This window comes from Sminthopsis crassicaudata, chromosome 3 (assembly GCF_048593235.1).
Source record: "Sminthopsis crassicaudata isolate SCR6 chromosome 3, ASM4859323v1, whole genome shotgun sequence".
Lineage (NCBI taxonomy): Eukaryota > Metazoa > Chordata > Mammalia > Dasyuromorphia > Dasyuridae > Sminthopsis > Sminthopsis crassicaudata.
This window is the reverse complement of record NC_133619.1, coordinates 121,946,529-121,966,535: the sequence shown is the minus strand read 5'-3', so window position 1 is coordinate 121,966,535 and position 20,007 is coordinate 121,946,529. Positions and strand designations below refer to the sequence as shown.

Here is a 20,007-nt window from a genome sequence, read left to right as displayed (position 1 = left end):
GAGAAAGAAAACAAAGGAAAGAGAAGAGAAAGAGGGAAGTAGAAGGGAGGAAAAGAAAAAGAGAAGGAAAGGGAGACAAGAAGAAAGATGGGGAGAGAAAATGGAAGAAAGGAGAATGAATAAGAGGAAGGAGGAGAGAAGAAAGGAGTGAGAAGTGGGAAAGAGTATAAAGGAGAACTGAAGTAAGATCCTGGAGGAATCAGAAGAGAATGAAATTATGAGTGTAAAGCAAGGGTTAACTTTGCAAAAAAAAAAAAAAAAAAAGGTCTTTGTTCTCTGAGGTTATAGAATAAAGAGGTACTTAAGGACATAGAAAGATTCCCAGTGGTGGAAGAGACAGATCCACTCACTCTCAGTAAAGTGAGAGAAGAGGTTGGAGATTGAGGTTGGGGCTCAAGGAAAGAAGGAAAGGTTTGAAACAGCTGCTGTAAGAAGATAGCATGAAAGAGATAATTTGTACATGATACTTCCATATGGACAGTATAAATACTGTATCACGGACAGAATTATTCCTTTCAATAAAATGTATGAATTTTCTTGGGGACTTTACTAATTATACCAGCTATATAGTGTTCCCATTCCACTGTACAAACTGCCAGGGGAAGCTTTCCCCTGATGTTAGCATATCATGTATATGTAGTATATCAATGTCTTTCATGTTTGGAAATAAAGCTGAATCCAGTGCTATTCATTTATATGGGTACATCTCAAAAGACTAATGGAAAACCAGCAGACCTTTCCACACTATAAACATGTCAAGATTACTCTTTAATTTGTAGCCCTAGCTACAAAAGTGTATGGTTTGTTGCTCTCCATGGCTGTGTTTCTAAACCACATGGTCTACCCAGTGTCTTGGCTCCAAGTCAGATTCTCTATTTCTGCTTGTTACAATAAGAGACCTATCTGCCAGCCTTTGATTATGGGGCATACCAAATCCTAGTGCATTAGGAGGTAGTTATGTGCCAGATCATTGAGGACTACCTCTTCATGGATGCCTTGAGTTAGTCAACTAATTATAATTAATTAATTAAGTATGCACTGACTGTTTTTCCAAGAGGCCCAATGATAATTTATGGTCACACTGATAAATATGAAATTTTAACTTTATATGTAGTTCCTTTTCTTTTCTATAGTTTTGTCATTTTAAAAATATTGCAATTATGATTGTTAACACAATGGAGTCATTTTTATAAATTCAACTGTTACATACTGAGCATGTTTCCACAGAACTGAAAAGAGCCAGGAATTGTCAAATGTCAAATATACATTATTAATTGTTTCTAAGGATGTTGCAAAACCAATACCTACAAATATTGACAATACTGAAGAGCATATTTAAATAATGTATTATTAATGAAGACAATAGCAGGGGTTTATAAAGCACTACTTCCCTTACATGTGTACCAAAAAGCAATTATTTTTATGTTAGATATTCAATCAGCCCATGCTTTATATCTCATCTAGTTATTCTGTCATCTACCTGAGTCCATTTTTTTTCATGTGCTCTGCTGCTATTATGCTTCTTGCTTCTTCTAAGGACATTCTCTAGATACAATTTATAGAAGTCATACTCTCAGGCTCTAGGGAGTTAATCCATTCTGCTTTAAAATTTCTGCCCATGGACATGATGAGGAATTTCTCTTTAGTGAGATGTTAATGAGTAAATGAATGTCATCTCACCAGTTCAAGTATAGCTGGCAAATCCTGCTCTACCACTAAAGACCCATCTATTTCTTCTCTTCATTTTCAATTTCCCGTTCTAGGAACAATCATCAAATCAATATTAACATTGATTGCTGGAAAAGGCATGTCAACCAGCTGCCCAGTGAATCAACTTGTTACTCCCATGACTCCCTAGAGCAAATGCTCTTTCTATCCACCCACCAACTTTAGAATAGTAGTTCTATGAACTTCTGTGAAGGCAGGGAATGTTTCATTTTTTGTATTGATATTTCCATTGCTCATTTAATACAGTAATCACTTAATATGCTCTTTTTCATTTATCCATTGATTCATTGCTATATAAGTTTATATTCTTAAAAAAAGAAATGAAGCTCGTCTTACTTTGAAGCATGTTGAATGACAGCAAATCTGTAACTCATCCAAGATCATTTTAGTATTTGAGCCCAGGGGCTTTCGGCAATAGGTACACATATCCTTTTCAATGACAGATCTATACAAACATGAACAATAATATAAATGTGAGCATCTCCATCTCTTAAATGACAGGTTCATACATGGTACTGACAGTCACCTTTTAAAATATATGGTAATGATGTGGTGAAATGTTAATCATGAAATCATGAAAAACTTTGCTGTCCAGAATTTACCAATATAAATGCTCATTGACTTTCTAATTACCTAAAGATGATGGTAATGGAATAACATGAGGAAAAACCACAACTTAAGAATTCAATAGTGGTGGAGGGCATTTAGAACAGAAAACAAGAGGTTCACCTTTTCCTAATAACACCAGGCAAAATTGCTTGAAAGGGGCTAGGTTGGAGCAAATCAAATGGCTTTATCCTGCACATCTCAAACTATGGAGCAAATCCAAAAGAGAAACACATTCAAGAAGATTTAATTTAAACAAAAAGCCTTAAAGTCTTAATAGGCCATCAAAGGAAAAACAGGGATATTTGGAGAAGTTCTTAACTTTGAGGAATTTAGCAGGGAAGGAAAACCAGTACCTTTCAATACACTTTAATACTGTAGATAAGAGTATTGGAGGATGAAATGTTTTTCTGAATGAGCATGGCAGGTATTAACTTTTTATGCACCCAGAGAGGATATAATTCTGCTATGCATTCAGGCACAGTCAGAAACTCTATATTAATTTTGTATGTGTTCTTATGTATTTATGTATACAGTCACCCCCCAATAGAATGAAGCACTTCAAGATAGGGAAGAAGGTTTATTATTTCTTTTATAATTCTCCATAGTACCTATTACATGTAGTGAGTAAGCGCTAATTTTGTTTAACAGATCCAAGGGTCAAAGACCCACATGGGGCATAGGTATATAAGGAGGCTCACCAAGTACTCTAAAGGATTAAGAGAAAGCTACTTAGTTTATTAATAGGAACACTCTTATGAGCAGAAGCTCTGTCTAGCCCTATTTGCAATACCACCATAGAAAAGGCATTAGTGAATTTCTCCAATATCAATAAGTGTTTTAATGCAGTATTTGGAACTTAGTAATTACTTAATAAATGCTGCTGATAAATTAAATGATCGGTTTACTCCTTTTGTCATGCCAGAGGGATGAGGATGGAATCTGGTCCTGTGATTTCATCAGGGTGGGGAATCCTGGATGAAGAAATTCCTTCCACTAATGAAAATTAGCACCTTCCCTAAAATTTATATTATTATATATTTTGCCCGAGTACTAAGAAGTTAAATGACTAGCCCAGAGTCACATAGTCAGTGTGTGCCAGAAGTAAAATTCCAACGGAGGTATTTCTAGTATGGAAGCCAGATTTCTATCTCATCCTGCCTCTCAAAACAGAGGATGATGTTAATTTGTTCAAAAAGTGTTGCCACGATTGAAGGTGACTTTTAACAATAGGACAGTATTAGACTTACAAAAAAGGCAAGAAGGGCTTGTGTGGTACTGAAAATTGCTTGGTCCTTGGCCAACCTTGCCAAAAGTTACAAAGATCAAGAATCTTCAGTGAAAAAATTATGGTTTAATATTAAAGGTCCCTCATAACCACCTACTAATTTGTATTTCTAGACTTATATACATTCTTTTTTTTTCACAAACTCTGAGTTTATAACTTACTAGAATTTTAGCTGTCCATTAGACTTTGGATTCCTTGAGAACAAAAACTTTCCTCCCCTCCTTTCTAGATATTCCTACTGCTTGGTACAGAGCTTGACTAGTTTATTAGCTGAGCAACTACTTTGACACACATGTATATAATGTAATAAAATATGTGCTTACCTATCAGAGGTTGAATAAACTGTTTGTATATATTTTCCAGAGATACTTTCTTCATAGCCATCCTTTGGGTATTTGCTATAAATAAACATAATATAATCTATAAAATATGTTCACCCTTTGAGATATCTTGTAATATTGAAAGTAATGATACTCTGCTATTAATCTGTACATCTGCACACACACACACTCATAAAGAGAGAAGTAGGAAGCAGACATAGAGAGAAAGGGAGAGAGAGACTAAGAGATAGAGAGGCAGAGAAATAATGAGACAGAGATAAAGAGAAAAACTACACATAGACTCAGGAATCAATTTGGAATTCAAAAAACAAGCTACAAAACAATAAGCAATGTTTGGGGGAATTGTTTTTTTGTTTGTTTGTTTTTGCCAAACACCTGAGGAAAAATATTAAAATAGACAAAAATGAAATAATAAATCATATTTGAAGTCTCAAAACTTTTAAAAAATATATTACTATATTAAGGTGATATTTTAATCATTTATTTTTCTTTGTACCCCTAGCACTTAGCAGTGACTGGAACATAATAATATAAAATAAATATATATATAAATATAAATAAATAAAATAAAATATAAATAAATAAATAATATAAAATAAATAATAATATAACCATAATAAATGGTTGTTGACTGACTTGTGAACAACCATCTATTGGATGGAGATGAATGAAATTTGAAATTTCTGCCCAGTCATGTTGTAGTAAAAAGATTACTTTTAAATCAACATCTCTACTATTGTTTTTGAGTCAGGATACATGGGATCCAATCCCAATTTTGATACTTGTTAATTGTGTGACCATGGGCAAATCACTCAATCTCAATGAACTTCATTTTTCTCATCCATAAAATGGGCACACTAATATTCAGACTATTTACTTCACAAAATTGCTGTAAGAAATTTTTTTGTAATCTTAAACCCTGTTATTAATATGAAAGGTGATTATAATGATTTCCCTAATACCTAATTTATTCAGGTAAATTAAATTCCAGAAAGCTAATGGTTTCATTCTTATTCAATGACACCTTGTTAATTCAGAGTGACCCAAAAGTCTCAGTACAGTTTTAAGCCTTGATAGTCTTGGATAGTGTTCCTCTCTTTACCATTACCCAAATGGTCTGTGGGAGTCCATGTTATTAGAAATAGAACTAAACTCATGGGAATTTGTTACCTTTCTCCCATAGTTAACCCAGGGTAAATCAGAAGATTTGAGATAATTTTGGATAAATTCATGAGTGACTAATTTTTAATAGAATACCAGTTTCATAGATGTTTAGAATTAATTTATCTGATTAGACCAAAACTGCTAATGAAATACTATAACATTGGAAGATGTGTGAAGTGTGTTTATAAACTACTGAAATGGATATAATGGAGGGCAAACTGCTGCCTCACAAAACTTCCTTTGGTTCAGCTTTCAGAATTCTCTGGCACCAGGGAAAGGGAATGGTATGGATTCTGGATCTTTTTTCAATACTCTGCTCTAAATGATTCTTTTCCAGATGATGATGAGTATGTTAATAAAATGAAAGATTCACTATCATCAATATGGTCACCAGACTCACATCATTCCTGTGCTAATAATGCTGACACTTTTTTTTTTCCAATTGTGAGTCAAGTATCTTATTTATTACTAGGTTCCTGAAATCTACTTAAATAAAAGGTTTTTTACTTAACTCAAATATAATATTGTTTGACGAGTTTCATAAAAAATGCTTTTAAATCAACATCTCTTTTATTGTGAGAGACTATTGAAATATAATTTATAGGTAAGACTATTGAATGATTAACCAGAAAATGTCAAAATTATGTTTTACATTATCTTTACCACTATTTGATCTTTTTTTTGCTTTTCATAGTTACATTAAAACTGTTTAATTGCTCTTTAATTTCTTGTACATTTAACTTCTTGTTATTTTAAAATTTACTGAGGAATTTTCTATCTTTTCAATAACTGGAATCACTCAAGTGATCATTCAAATGAGCTTGTTTTAAATGTATGTAGTATATATGTATATATATATATATATATATATATATATATATATATATATATATATATATATATATATACACACACACAAATATATACATATGTATACATCTGTATGTGTGTATATATATATAACATAAATGCTTATGTATAAATATATACATATATACTTATGTTTAAATATATATGTATATGTATATATATGTGTGTGTGTGTGTGTGTGTGTGTATGTGAAAAAAATATTGACTTGAAAAGTTTAATGTGGTACTCTTCAATGACCTTTGGCCCTCCTGGGAGTCTCCTATATCATCCTTTCTAGCATGGTCTTTCTTGTGTTCCACAGCCAAGAGCCAAAAAGAGAGGATTTCCTCTTTGAAACCATTTTTAGACTGCAGGCTGTAATCAATATGTGTACTACATATGTCTGTTCAGTTTGTCATCTCATTACATCACCCTATAATCTCTAGAGCTCTAATGGGGAAACTGTTGGAAGCAGTTCCAATTGCACCCAACACAGCAGGCAATTAATAGCATCTGGAAATTCCTAATCCAAGTGTAATTATTCTTAGAGGGATACTTGGGGATTTAAGAATTTCAAAAATATGCTACAAATTAATATATGAAAATTATGTGAGAACTTTCAACTGGCGACCTTACCTCATACATATGTATCTACAAATGGTGTGTTTGCATGTGTGTATGTGTGTATATACATATATATTTAAATATATATTTAAACAATAAACATATATATATGACAGAGTTTTAAAAATTGCTTTCTATTCTAGTTCTATTTTTTTCATTGGCATAGAAAGCTTCTTGTTTGGAAACTCCCTCCACCAAAACAGATCAACAGCTCACTGTAATATATATGTGTATATACATACATATATATATATATATATATATATATATATATATATATATATATAGTGTATAAATTTTAGAGAACTGCTCATCTTGTGACATATAATTTTAGAAAATATTAGGTAAACTTCCCATGATTACATAGCTTGTATGTGTCATAGGTCAAAATCGAACCTATGACTTTCTAATTCTGAGGCTGGCCACTATGTCATATAGTTTTTCTTTTGTATGTGTGTGTGTGTGTGTGTGTGTGTGTGTGTGTGTGTGTGTGTGTGTGTGTGTATGTGTGTTTGTGTGTTTGTGTCTTTTGATATTGGTATTGATACTGATATTAAAATTCAACTAGATTAGATTTTCCCAGGCTACATTCAATGTTTGGAGCACCAAATATAATTATGAATCCAACATTCAAACTATGAGTAAATATTTTTCATATTAGGAACATCATACCTGATGATTACAGCTTCTATACTTAACCATAGATGATTTTGAAATTATTTTTAAAGTAGGAAAATATTTGAGATAACTTTTCAATACCTATTCTCCACATATGTCCTTGTGTACACAACACTGTCCTTTGGACTTGAGTACCTGGTTCGATTATTAAAGCTGAAATACAAACATTTTAAACTTCATTTTTAAAAGTTTATTTATAAAAATATTAATAATAGTAGGCTATTGAATATATTATTTAGTAAATTATTACTTAGTATTATTATTTAGTAAATAATTACTATTTATTATTATTTAGTAAATTATTAGAATTATTATTTAGTAAAATTAATTAAAATGAAATTTATTTCTAGGTATTATTTTCTAAATTATTTTTAATTTCAACATAAAGATTATATTAATTGACCACTCCCAAAATTCATTATCATTATTTTTATTCCTGATACTCTATACTTCCACCTGTTTGTTTTGTTTCTAAACATCATGTTTAAAACTGGACATTATTTTTAAGAATCTTTTGTCTCACATGTGAGTAAATAGACAGAATCTGATTGATAATTACTTTGACTTTTAAAATTCCTTTTTATTCTGTTGTCCCAATAATATTCCCCAATATCAATTCCCCCTTACCCACAGATTTTTATATCTAAATGAAAATATTAATTAAACTCACATGAGATTCTGCTATTTACTGGGATTTTATGAATAATTAAAAGATTATTTTAATCTTTGTAAACACTTTGAAGATAAGAAATTTATAACTTTCAAGGTTCATGTAGCATAGTGCTTATCTATTATAAATCAAATATAATGCTATGTGTAAAATATTTGGTAAACCTTAAAAAACCATGTAAAATCTAGTTATTATTATTATTTTCGTTATTATAGGTCTTCCATTAAACCTATTGATTGAATTAATAGATGAATGTCACAATTATACCGTATATAAAATATTAGAGGTTCCTAATTATTTAAACACTCTATTTCAAGGCTTGTTATAAGAAAAATACTTTACAAACTTAAAAAGTTTCATATAAATTTGACCTATTATGAACTTAGTTTTTATAAGTATTAGAAATAATTATACCTTTCTTTCTTATTAAATGGAAAGATCACACATTGGAGTGCTCATCTTTCCTCTCTCTCTCTCTCTCTCTCTCTCTCTCTCTCTCTCTCTCTCTCTCTCTCTCTCTCTCTCTCTCTCTCTCTCTCATGTGTTTTATTTGTTTGTTTTCCTTTTGGTTTGGGATAGAGAATCCCATAAAGAAATGCCTTCTACCAATACAGATCAGCAGCTATTCTTTATCTAATAGTCTTAAATAATTGGGTGAGGTTTACTTAAAGGTTAAGTGATTTTTCCTGGGGCCATGGCACTGGAGATATGCTAGATCTGCAGTCAAGAAAAATCATATTCCTGAGTTCAAATGTGAACACAGACACCAACTGTATGATTCTGGGCAAGTCATTTAACTCTGTTAGCCCCCATTTCCTCATGTGTAAATTAAGATGGAGAACAAATGGCAAATGTCTTTGTTAAGAAAACTCTAAATGGAGTCAAAAAGAAATAGACATAACTGAACATACACAGAGCCAGTATATATCAGAGGCTTGAAATAAGGTCTTTCTGACTCCTAGACTTGTTCTTCATCCATCACAATAGCTGCTTTTATTGTTCTTTTATTTTTTCATATTAGACAAAATAATGTAAACAAAATATTTAAATTTAAATTTTATAGCAGGACAGAAAGTTAGCTTTTTACACCTTCCTATTACCACAGTATGGCTTTTAGCCAGTTGGTAATTTTATCTGAAAAGGGGAGCTCCCAATATAGAAAATCTCTCCACCACTGCAAATCAGGACTCGACCTACAAAGAGTCTTGAAGTTGACTATGACATTGAGAAATTTAATGACTTATTCACGATTACATATTTATTCTATGTACAAGGCAGGTTTTTTGGACTTTGTGGTCCTCTATCCATTATACTACATCATAAAAATATCCAAACTATGAAATCTAGATTTTATGCACCCAAAAAACTCCCATTAGAATTACCAGTTAAATGGGAAATTTCTGCAAGGAAAAAAGTTATGTGCTAGTTGGTTTTTAAAAAATGGGAGGAGAGTCATTTATTAAGTTAAAATGCCTACTGTACCTGGGAGATGTTCTGGTTTCATGAGAATAGGCTGTATTTATGCTGGATTGGTTGTTCCGGGCATTGGTAGATTCATTAGTATATTCCTCTACCCTAAGAAAAAGCAGATTCAAAGACTCATTTAGAAACCAAACATACTTGAAGACTGAATTTTTTTCTTAATAATGTAAACAAAAATGTTATTAGCAATACAATGAAATCTTTCTAGACTTGACTAGTTAGCCATAGATAAACACTTTATATTGTTCTATATTAATGCACCTGCATACAACCATTATCTGTCCAGGTAGGCTATTCTGAAAGTGTTAACTACATTCCCTAACTATCTTTTGTCAAGAAGGTTTCTGTATCAGGATTCGTTTCTGTGATTTTCACCCCGAGTTGTGACATTTCAGAAAGCTGCCAATGTATATCTTACAGCTGTTGAACAGTTTCATGAAAATGATCAAAAGACTTCCTTTGAGAATTTTCATCTTTCTTTCTATTATAAATTAAGGTCAACATTTTTATATCTGCAGAACTCAAACCTACATTTTTTTCAATCCCTCTAAAAATATTAGCATGTATAGTGGGTTTAGGAACATTTGGTTTTATTTCTGGGTATCTAAGAAAATTATTAAGCTAAGAAGAGTTCAAAATCTTAGCTCTTCTTCCTTCTCAAGGCTAAAAAACTCTAAAAGAAGATTGGGAGAAAACACAGAAAAGAGTTTAGATCTTTATTAGCACTCATTATTCCCAGAGTGACTTTTCCTTAATTATTAAGTGACTTCAAAGAAGAGAAATACCTATCCATAGTCAAAATTTCCCTGAAATTTTTTGTTTTAAGAAAGTTACTACATGAATATATGCACAAACTTGAATTAGAATGACCTTTAAATTTTAAGAAAATAATTTTTTGCTATTTAATTCAGTCATTTTTCAGTCATGTCTGACTCTTTGTGACCTCTAATTGGGATTTTCTTGGCAAAGACACTGAAATGGCTTGCCATTTCTTCCTCCAGTTCATTTCACAGATGAGGAAACTGAGGCAAACAGGGTTAAGTGAGTTGCCCAGGGTCATAAAGGCTGTATTATCCACTTATTATCTTATCCACTGTATCCAGATGATCAAAAAAGTAAAATTAATAGGTATATACAACTAATCTAAGAGAGTTGCAAGATTCATTCCATACAAGGAAATTTAATTTCACTTATCCAATAGTGTTAGGAATGCTTGCCACTTTTAAATAAACATGCCAAATAATTAAGTTACAGACTAAAAGAGGATTTTAAAGAACAAAGTCTAGTGATACATATGGATTTTTGCTAAAGGTTACCAAATTATTAAATCTGTTTTGAATTACATTTCAAAGCAGGGAAATCTATTTTAAGCCATGTCATTTAATTGTCATGTCTACAATGGGATTTCCTACAATAGCATGACAAAAATTGTGATTTTCATAACAGTTTTAAAATATCTATGCTAGTCAGTCTTTTTTAATCTACAAAATGATAACATCTGTATAAACCTCTCTAACCAAATCCCATTACCCAACATGTTTTGGATATGATAGGGAATGCAAATATAATTATATTTTTTCAATTCAATTTGAATTTTTACTAAACTTCTACTATTCATAAGACATTGCAGATATGAAGGCAAAAAAAAAAAATACCCTGTACTCAAGGAGTTTACATTTTACTTAATGGATATAATATGTACACAAGGAAGGAGATTCAACCTAATGCAAAATCATTTCAAAAGGAATAGAGAGCTAAAACTGGGGAGATTAAGAAAGGACTTATGCAAGAGCTCTTGTACCTGATCTGTAAGAGTTCTATAAAGCAGTGGAGAGGAAGGAATATATTTCAGAGACTGAGGACTACTTATGTAGATGTAGAAAAACTGCTTTGAAAAGAGTCAGCTTACCCATTTGAAAGGAACAGAGTGTTTGAAGGATGACAATATGAAATAAGAAGCTTGTAAAAGTAGGTGGGAACCAGATGGCAAAGGGTTTTATATTTCAAGCGGAGGATTTTGCATTTTATTCTAGTGGTACTAGGGAGACATTGAAGATTCTTTTGGTATGCATTTGTGTATGTGTTGTAGTTGGGGTGCATGGTCAAATTAATGTTTTAGGCATATGAATCCAGCATGTGTGTGAAGGATAGAGAGGGAACTGGGCAGTTAATAAGTATCTATTAAGCACCTGCTCTGTCCTAGGCACTATACTAAACACTGGGCATATGAAGAAATTCAGTTCTTGCTCTCAAGGAATTCACTGTCTAAAGGCAGAGACAATATGTAAACAATTAAGCTGTTCTGTCATTTCAGTAATGTCTGACTCTTCATCACCCCATGTTGGGGATTTTATGGCAAAGAAAATGGAATGGTTTGCTATTTCCTTTTCCAGCTCATTTTACTGATGGGGAAACTGAGGCAAACAGGGGTAAGTGATTTAAGCAAATAATACCAACAAGCTATAATAGAAGAGATAGTAGAGATAACTAGCAAAGGGAAGGCCCCAACATTAAGAGGAAATCAGAAAAGGAAAGCAGTTTCTCATTTAGTCTAATTTGCCACAGGCTTTAAGATTCTCTACCACAGTATCTAGAGATGGTGATGCAATATCTATTTGAATCCCTGTAGGGACTATGAACTATCACATTCCATTACTGGAAAGCTCTGTTTGTTGGATGTTCACAGATGATAAATTCAAAGGGATCTTATAGGTTACCATATTGTTAATCCCATAATGGCAACTAGGTGGTGCAGTGGATAGAGCACTAGACTTGGAATCAGGAAGACTCATATTCCGAATTCAAATCTGGCCTCAGGCACATACTATCGGTGTGACCCTATGCAAGTCACATAATCCCATTTGCCTCAGTTTCCTCATCTATAAAGTTATCTGGAAAAGGCAAATTATTCCAGTATCTTTGCCAAGATAACTCCAAATGGGTTTGTGAAGAGCCAAATGCAACTGAAAAACAACTGAACAAAAGTTAAACCCATTCCTTTTGCAGATGAGAAACTGAAGCCCAGAGAAGTTAAGTGATTGGCCAAGAAGATCCAGGTAGCAAGTGGGAGGGACAAGATTTAAACTCCAAACAAACAGAATATTATACACAGTAACAATAAGATTATGTGGTGATTCACTGTGATGTTCTTGGCTCTTCTCAACAATGAAGTGATTCAAAGTAATTTTAATAGACTTGTGATGGAGAAAGCCATCTGCAAACAGAAAGGGTGCTATGGGGACTGAATATAGATCACAAGATAGTATTTTCGCCTTTTTTTTTTTTACTTTGTTTTTTTTTTTTTTTTCTTTCTCATTTTTTTTCTTTCTCTTTTGGTCTGATTTTTCTTATACAACATGACAAATATGGAAATATTTTTAAAGGATTGCACATATTTAACCTTGCTATCCTAAGGAGGGGAAAAGTTACAGGAGGGAGGGGAAAAAATTTGAAACACAAAGTTTTACAAAGATGAATATTTAAAAATCTTTACATGTTTTAGAAAAATAAAATACTATTGAGAAAAAAAGATTTGAATTCAATTCATAGAATTATAGGTTGATATATTTAGAGCTGAAAAACCATTTAGTCTGAATCCTCAGTTTGCCAATAAAGGAGCTCAGCCTTTGGATATTTGCTCAAAGTCAGCGAGATAATGAGGCAGAGTGGGTATAGATCTCACATCTCTGACTTCAATACAGTTCTTTTTTCATGTGGTGCTTCCCTTCTTTGCTAGGTTGAGCTAAAATCTGCCTCTTTATAAATTCCACTAAATGGTGTTATTTTTAATTTCCTAAATAGGGTTAGCCCTATGTGGCTTAAATCCAAATATGGCACCTTAAATCTCCAGAACTCCATTGAATATTAAGCTTTTGAATGCATGCTGGATGGTCACATCCTGCAGTCCCTTGCCAAAGTAAACTCTCTTTGAAAATTGTACAGTGAGGCCCTGAAAGATCTGTTAGAATGATTCCCTTATCTCCCATAATATATATATCTCATTAATTTCACAAAAAAGTAAGAGGTTTCCATCACAGTTTTATTGCAATGAAATCCTTATATGGATGAACTACTTCCCTTAGCCGTTAAAGTTAATAATGTCTCTATGGAATATTTTTTCTCTAATCATTCAAAATAGGTCAGTAATCATATAACTTTAGATGAGGTTTTTTATTTGCAAAAGTAGATTTCAAGTAATTCTTAATTCATCAAATTTGAAAATATATATTCAGTTCTACATATATTTTTAAAGCCCTTCCTAACCAGTGTCTTCCTACCTATTCAGTCTTTTCACATCTAACTTTTCTTACTCTGTGACATTTGCCTCCTTGCTGTTCTTCAAACAATAATACTCCATCTTCTGACTGAAAGTTTTTCTCAGTTGCCTTTCATGTCTGCAATGTTCTCCTTCCTCATCTCTGCTTCTGAGGTTTTCTAACTTCATGTCTCACCTAAAATCTTACCATCTGCCATATGCCTTTCCCAGCCCTCTTAATATTAATGCATTTTTCTTTGAGACAACAGTTCCCCACAAGTTTACTTTCTTATGTCTTACTTGTACATAGTCATTTCCCTCATTAGACTCCATAAAACCAGAGATTGTTTTTCCCTACTTTTTAATCCCCAGACCTTATTGTACTGCCTTGCACAAAGAAGACATAACATATGCTAGCTAACTTACTGACAAATTACATAATTAATTGTGATCTAAGAACATTTCATATGTTACAGCACTTCTCCAGGTTACAAAAAGCTATTACATATACACTTGCATACAAAATGTTATGTGTAGAGCACACGTTATTATTGTCTGTTTTAGAAAGGAAGAAAATTGAACTCAAGAAGTTTGGATGATTTGCACACAATGCCACAATAAATAAGCATCAGGGACTGACTTGAAATTGGGATTCACTTTCCAATACAGTTTTCCTATAGTACAGATGAATATTTCAGTTTAATAGACTAGTCTAAGGAGTTACCTCATTTATTTTGGTGGTAGAGTCAGAAAACTCTGCTATTTAGTAATTATATGAGTAGAGGAAAGTCATTTAACCAGTTGAGCCTTAGTTTTTAATCCCTTTAATGGGGATAATAATATATTCATTATCAACCTCAGAAGGTTGTTCCAAGAAAAGCACTTCATAAATAAATAAATAAAATGTTATTATTACTATTTGAGGCAGCTAGGTGACACAGTAGATAGAGGACTGTGTCTAGAGTCAGGAAGATTCATCTTCCTGAATTCAAAACTATCCTCAGGCACTTTGTAACTGTGTGACCCTGTTTGCCTCAGTTTCCTCATCTGTAAAATAACCTGGAGAAGGAAATAGCAAATCACTCCAGGATCTTTGTCAAGAAAACGCCAAATGGGATTGCAAAGAGTCAGTATGAAATGACTAAACAATAACAATTATTATTATTTCATCTACTCAAGTCCTACACTAATGACTCACAATGGCATGGCAATGAGTATGTCAACAAGATTGTGCCAGCAGAGTACAAAGATCTTATCAACAGGAAGGGCTTCAGATATGATCATGGCAATATTCTCTATAACTACAATCCAAGGACCAGTTTAGTTTCTTGTTGACTCGCCACAAAATGATGATCTTTTTTCAAATAGTGACTCATGAGGACCATCTACTAAAGCATGGAAAAGTTGTATAATTTGTGTTGATGGAGATAGTTTCCCTATCTACCAACATACAAATAGCTTTTCTGAATTACTGAAGACATATTCTCTTAGTTTATTTCCTGATCACAATTTTACTGAAAGGAAATTTTACTACAAGTTCAATAGGTAAACATCCATATCTTTACTGTTCCCTTTAGCATGAGGAATCAAAAATTGACTTAAAACTCACCGCTTTGCATTACTGTATATGTTGGGATTTACATCTATGCGATTGTCAAGGCCTCTGCAAGAATGAGAAATTACAAAATGAGAAACATCTATGCATAGTGATTACATTCTTTTCAACCATTTTCTACTTTTCCTATTTTTTATTGTAAAGCATTGAATGGTAGAGTAGTTAGAATCTCTGAATTTAGAGTCAAAAGATATAGTTTCATGTTCTAGTCCTGCCACTTCTTATGACTTTCTGTGTAACTTTGGACAAATGTTTTGCCATTTCTGAGCATGTTTCCTTATTTACAAAATGTGAGGAATAACACTTCTACTATTTACAGACATTTGTTAGATCAAATGAGTTTGTTTATATATGTAAAATATTTTATAAATTCTAAAGCACACCATAAAGCACAGCTTATTACTCTTTTTCACAGGGAAAAAACTAAGATAGGGAGGAGGGGAAGGAGATGTGGAAATGAGTAAAATTCTAATGCAAGGCTAACCTCAGCTCACCTCTTTTTCCCAGATTGGATTCTCTGTCTTGAATTTCTTTCTAAACAAGGACCCAAAGTCTCCCTAAAGTTAACATGTTTTAGGTTCAAAATATTTTATAATTTAGCTTTGGTTAGAAGTTGATATGAAAAAAATAATCCACAGATTGGGTGTTAATGTTTGATAAGGGTTCTTGCATTATCCTTCTTTAAGTATTTACATTTTAACATAAGATTTTTCAGACCCTAAAGCTTCATTCAAAGGAAATAATCTCCAGTGATGGAATTCAGGCATTATGACAAGCCAATAGGCAAGCTGTGAGCTGTAGGTTCTCCCTAGCACCCATTAAAAATTGCAATAGATAAGCAAACATGTTCCACCTATGTATAAAACTGCCCTTATTAACACTTCCTCTACTGAGTCCCCTTGACAGAACTGAGAAAGCACTAGTGAAAATGTTTTTCCTCTCCCAGCTATTTAAAAAAAAACATTAATTGAATGTTCTTGCTGAGGGTCTGAGGGAAAAGGAAGAAGGGAACTGAAATTAGAATGGGAAGGAACATAGAATCATATATTTGAAGCTGGAAGATACTTTAGAGGTTATCACTTTCAATTCTCTCATCTTACAAATGAGGAAACTGAGGTCCAGAGTTATTATATAACTCATCTGAGTCAGGGTTTAAATTCAAGTACTATGACCCCCCGTCCAAGTTCATTATTTTCCCATTACATGCTGGTGATTGGAAGGGCTATTGGGTGTAAGAAGATTTTGTAAATATTATAAAACAAAAGGTTTCCACTCATTTCCTCATTTTTTATTATGTACACATATTCCCTTTGCCTAAACATAATTTCACAGACTAGGAAGGAAATTGAGAGAGGAGATATATAGAAGACTGTTGGGGTTTTTTTGGGTTGTCTTATTTATCTTATTTCATTTTTTTTAGTAGCAGGTGGCACTCACAGTTGCTATGATACTGACAAGTAATTAATTCCTCCCTAATTTGAAATGTCTATTGAACCCAGCAAGTATAATCTACACTAATCCTTCACATGGAGGCAAACAAGTTGCAGGAATTTTAAAACAATATCCCAAGAATATCTGAAATTGCGTTTTGTTTTGTTGCTGTTAAGGATTCATGGCATCTACTAGGGTGAGGAATCCAAGAGGTGGATCCTTTAGTGCTTTCTGCCACTGCTACAAACTCATCAAACTGCAGTATGTAAAAATAAAATTTCACAGCCTAAGAACTTAGTATTCTAAATACACTCAATTTGCATCATGCCTTTTACAGTAAGCAGAAGGGTCCTAAGTCACAAATTCAGCCAAAATTGGAATTTTCTTTTAAGCGGTTTCTATAGGATTTATATGTCAACCATTAAGGATATTTTCTCCCTCCATCTCCATTTACCTTCACCCCTCCAAAATCCTGGATAAATTATTTATGTTCTATCTCCCCCAATTAGAATATGTACTCCTTGAGAACAGGAATAATCGAGGATTTTTCTGTTTGTATCCTCAGCACTCAGCACAATGTTTGGCACATATAAAGCACTTAATATGTTTTTCCATTCCTTCAAGACCTAATTTGAATTGTCCCCTATATAAACACCTAATTCTAACATATAATTTGATTTATAACCCAGGACAATTGAAAGAGTACTGAATTTGAAGTCTTATGTATCTAGAACTCTATGACCTTGGGAAATCACTCCCATTCTGAGATTCAGTTACTCAGTTTTCTTATCCTTAAAATAAAATCCCTTCAAATGTTAAATCTATAATACCAATTCAGCTCTCCTAAAATTCTTATAAAAGGGTAAGCAAAACAAAATTTAATTTAATGCACTCATACATGGAATTTATAAAGTATGGGGGTAATTATACTAGACCTCACCCTTCAGTCTTCTTGTTATATCCATTAGACTTTACTTCAATGTGATTGTCAAGGTCCTGGTCTCTATAGGAATAAAAAAAATTATACTATATTAGTTTAAATTACAAGAAAATGGTCTTTTGAATCAAAAATTACACATGGTATTATGTTACTCTGGCAAGAAGAAAAAAACTTTAGGAAACAATATGTAATCTTAAAATTAGCTTTTAATGATTGTTTTATATAAATATGTCTTCCCAATGACTTAAACTCTCTCCTCTCCATCCCAGAACAATAGTAACTGGACAAACTCTTTATGATTATAGGTATGGGAATAGCAGCTAGACTGTTTTGATTAGTACAGAGAATTCCTGGAAGAGATAAGTTCCCCTATCAATACAGGTCAGCATCTTCTCTGCAACCTAGATCATTAAAGAGTTGCCTAGAATCCACCTCCTTCAACAATGGTAGATGACCCCATATGGGATCTCATAACTGAATGTGGGGGTTGCCAAGATATATTTTATTGTCCATGAATGCTTGATTTGTATTCTTATTTTATTCACCTATATACTCAAGGTCACATTAAAAAAATTGGGTGAAAAGGCGTTGCAAGTGGGAAAAGTTTAATAAGTCCTGGTCTAGAGCATTTAGAGAACAATTGACTTGCTTAGAGTTTCACTGCCAGAATGTGTCAGATATGAAACCTGGTCCCAGCTTTCTATCCACTACATAACAGTGGATGTAATGGAATATTATTGCTTTGAAACAAATTGTGCATATGAAAAAATTCAGATAAACATGGGAAGACTTGCATGAACCAATTCAGAGTGGACTTAGCAAAATAAGAACATTGTATACATTAATAGAAATATTGTTTTAAGAATCACTAAACAAATAAATTATTTTGTGTATTATAAAACCTAAATTAACCATAAAGGACATATGAATAAATGTTATCTGCACCCAAAGAAAGAACTGAAAAATAGAAGTATATATAGCATATAAGCACATACATACATACATATATGCATGCATATATACAAATAGACATGTATATGCTATCTCTAGGGGGAAGAGGAAAAAAAGAAATATAGATAGATAGATGATATTTGAAAGAAATAGCAAGTTTTGCATAGCAGACTTAAAGTTTTGTGTAATCCTTTTTATTGTACTATATTATGGAAATGCTTGTTTTACTCCATAAATTAAAAATTAAAAAACAGAAAAAATACTGTAAATGAAAAGATTATTAAAAAAAAGTCAAACACTGAAAAATTATGACTAAACAATACAACATCTATCCTTTTTTTTTATATGAAGGAGGGAGACCATGGGAACAGTGTTAGGTAAAAGGCAAAAATGGTCATGCAATTAATTCTGCTTAACCGTTTTTCTTGGTTACAAAGAAAGGTTAGGATGGAGATAGGATACATCTGGTAATGTCTATAAGACAAAAGATAAGAATTCTCAGTAAAATAAATAATAAATGTGTAGGCTTAAAAATCCAGATTACCAGACATAAGGATACTGAAAATTTTGGGGGAAAGGGCAAGGACTGCTGTTTAATTTAATCAGGAGGAAGTGGACAAAAAGGAAATAACCAGGTAAGGCAATACTCAAGGAACAAATCAAAGGCTTCCATCAGAATTTACATACCTAAAGAGTTCTCTTAAGATTTGAATTAAAGTCTGATGGAGAATAAATGGAGAAACTGAACCACTGTTCTACATCAAATACTAGATCATTCCATTAACATACAACTTTGTATTAACATCAATCTGTTTGGGCAAAAAACAAAATCTATGAGGCAAAAGATAAACTGATGCATTAGTAAGTACCCATATATCTGTAGTTAGACAATATATGCAAATACACTGCAGATCTTAATTGCCATATAAATTTTAGTTATCATTAATTGTAACTTATGTATCTGAGGATTCCAAGACTGTAGGGCTACAATACATCATCATTTTCAGGACTAGTCTCTATTGTTGCCTCTGAGTTCTTTAATTAAAATTATTCCATTTCTTCCAAGACTTCTCTCTTTCTTCTAATGGTCCAAGGTATTAATTCTGTGTTTAAATACTTGGCTTGGGTTATATTGATTTATTAATTAGTTATATATATTTATTTTATTGAACACACATTTGGGAGTTTCTAATGGAATTTCCTTTTTATGTTGATAGAAATTAATGTGTACATGCACACACAAAAACAATGAAAAATGACAACTTCAATTTTTATCAGAGAAAAAATTTGATACTATTAATTCTAAACCTCCAATATGCAAATTAAACTTTCTTTCATAAAGGTTAAAATAACAATTCATACTTCTATGACTTTTGGAGTTTTAC

General features: G+C 32.4%; 1 protein-coding gene across 8 annotated transcripts in view; it reads right to left on the bottom strand.

Annotated features, from left to right (window-relative positions):
• The window catches only part of SCEL (sciellin), a 154,806-nt gene that overhangs the window by 5,962 nt on the left and 128,837 nt on the right, over positions 1–20,007 (bottom strand). For 7 of the 8 annotated variants that reach the window (XM_074299306.1, XM_074299305.1, XM_074299304.1 and 4 more), the window contains 6 exons: positions 17,672–17,734; positions 15,295–15,348; positions 9,431–9,523; positions 7,360–7,431; positions 3,946–4,020; positions 2,065–2,173 (listed from right to left, as the gene is read on the bottom strand). In XM_074299306.1, the coding sequence (XP_074155407.1) occupies positions 2,065–2,173; positions 3,946–4,020; positions 7,360–7,431; positions 9,431–9,523; positions 15,295–15,348; positions 17,672–17,734 (466 nt within the window). The remainder of the gene's footprint in view (positions 1–2,064; positions 2,174–3,945; positions 4,021–7,359; positions 7,432–9,430; positions 9,524–15,294; positions 15,349–17,671; positions 17,735–20,007) is intronic. The other variant, XM_074299312.1, reaches the window with a different exon arrangement.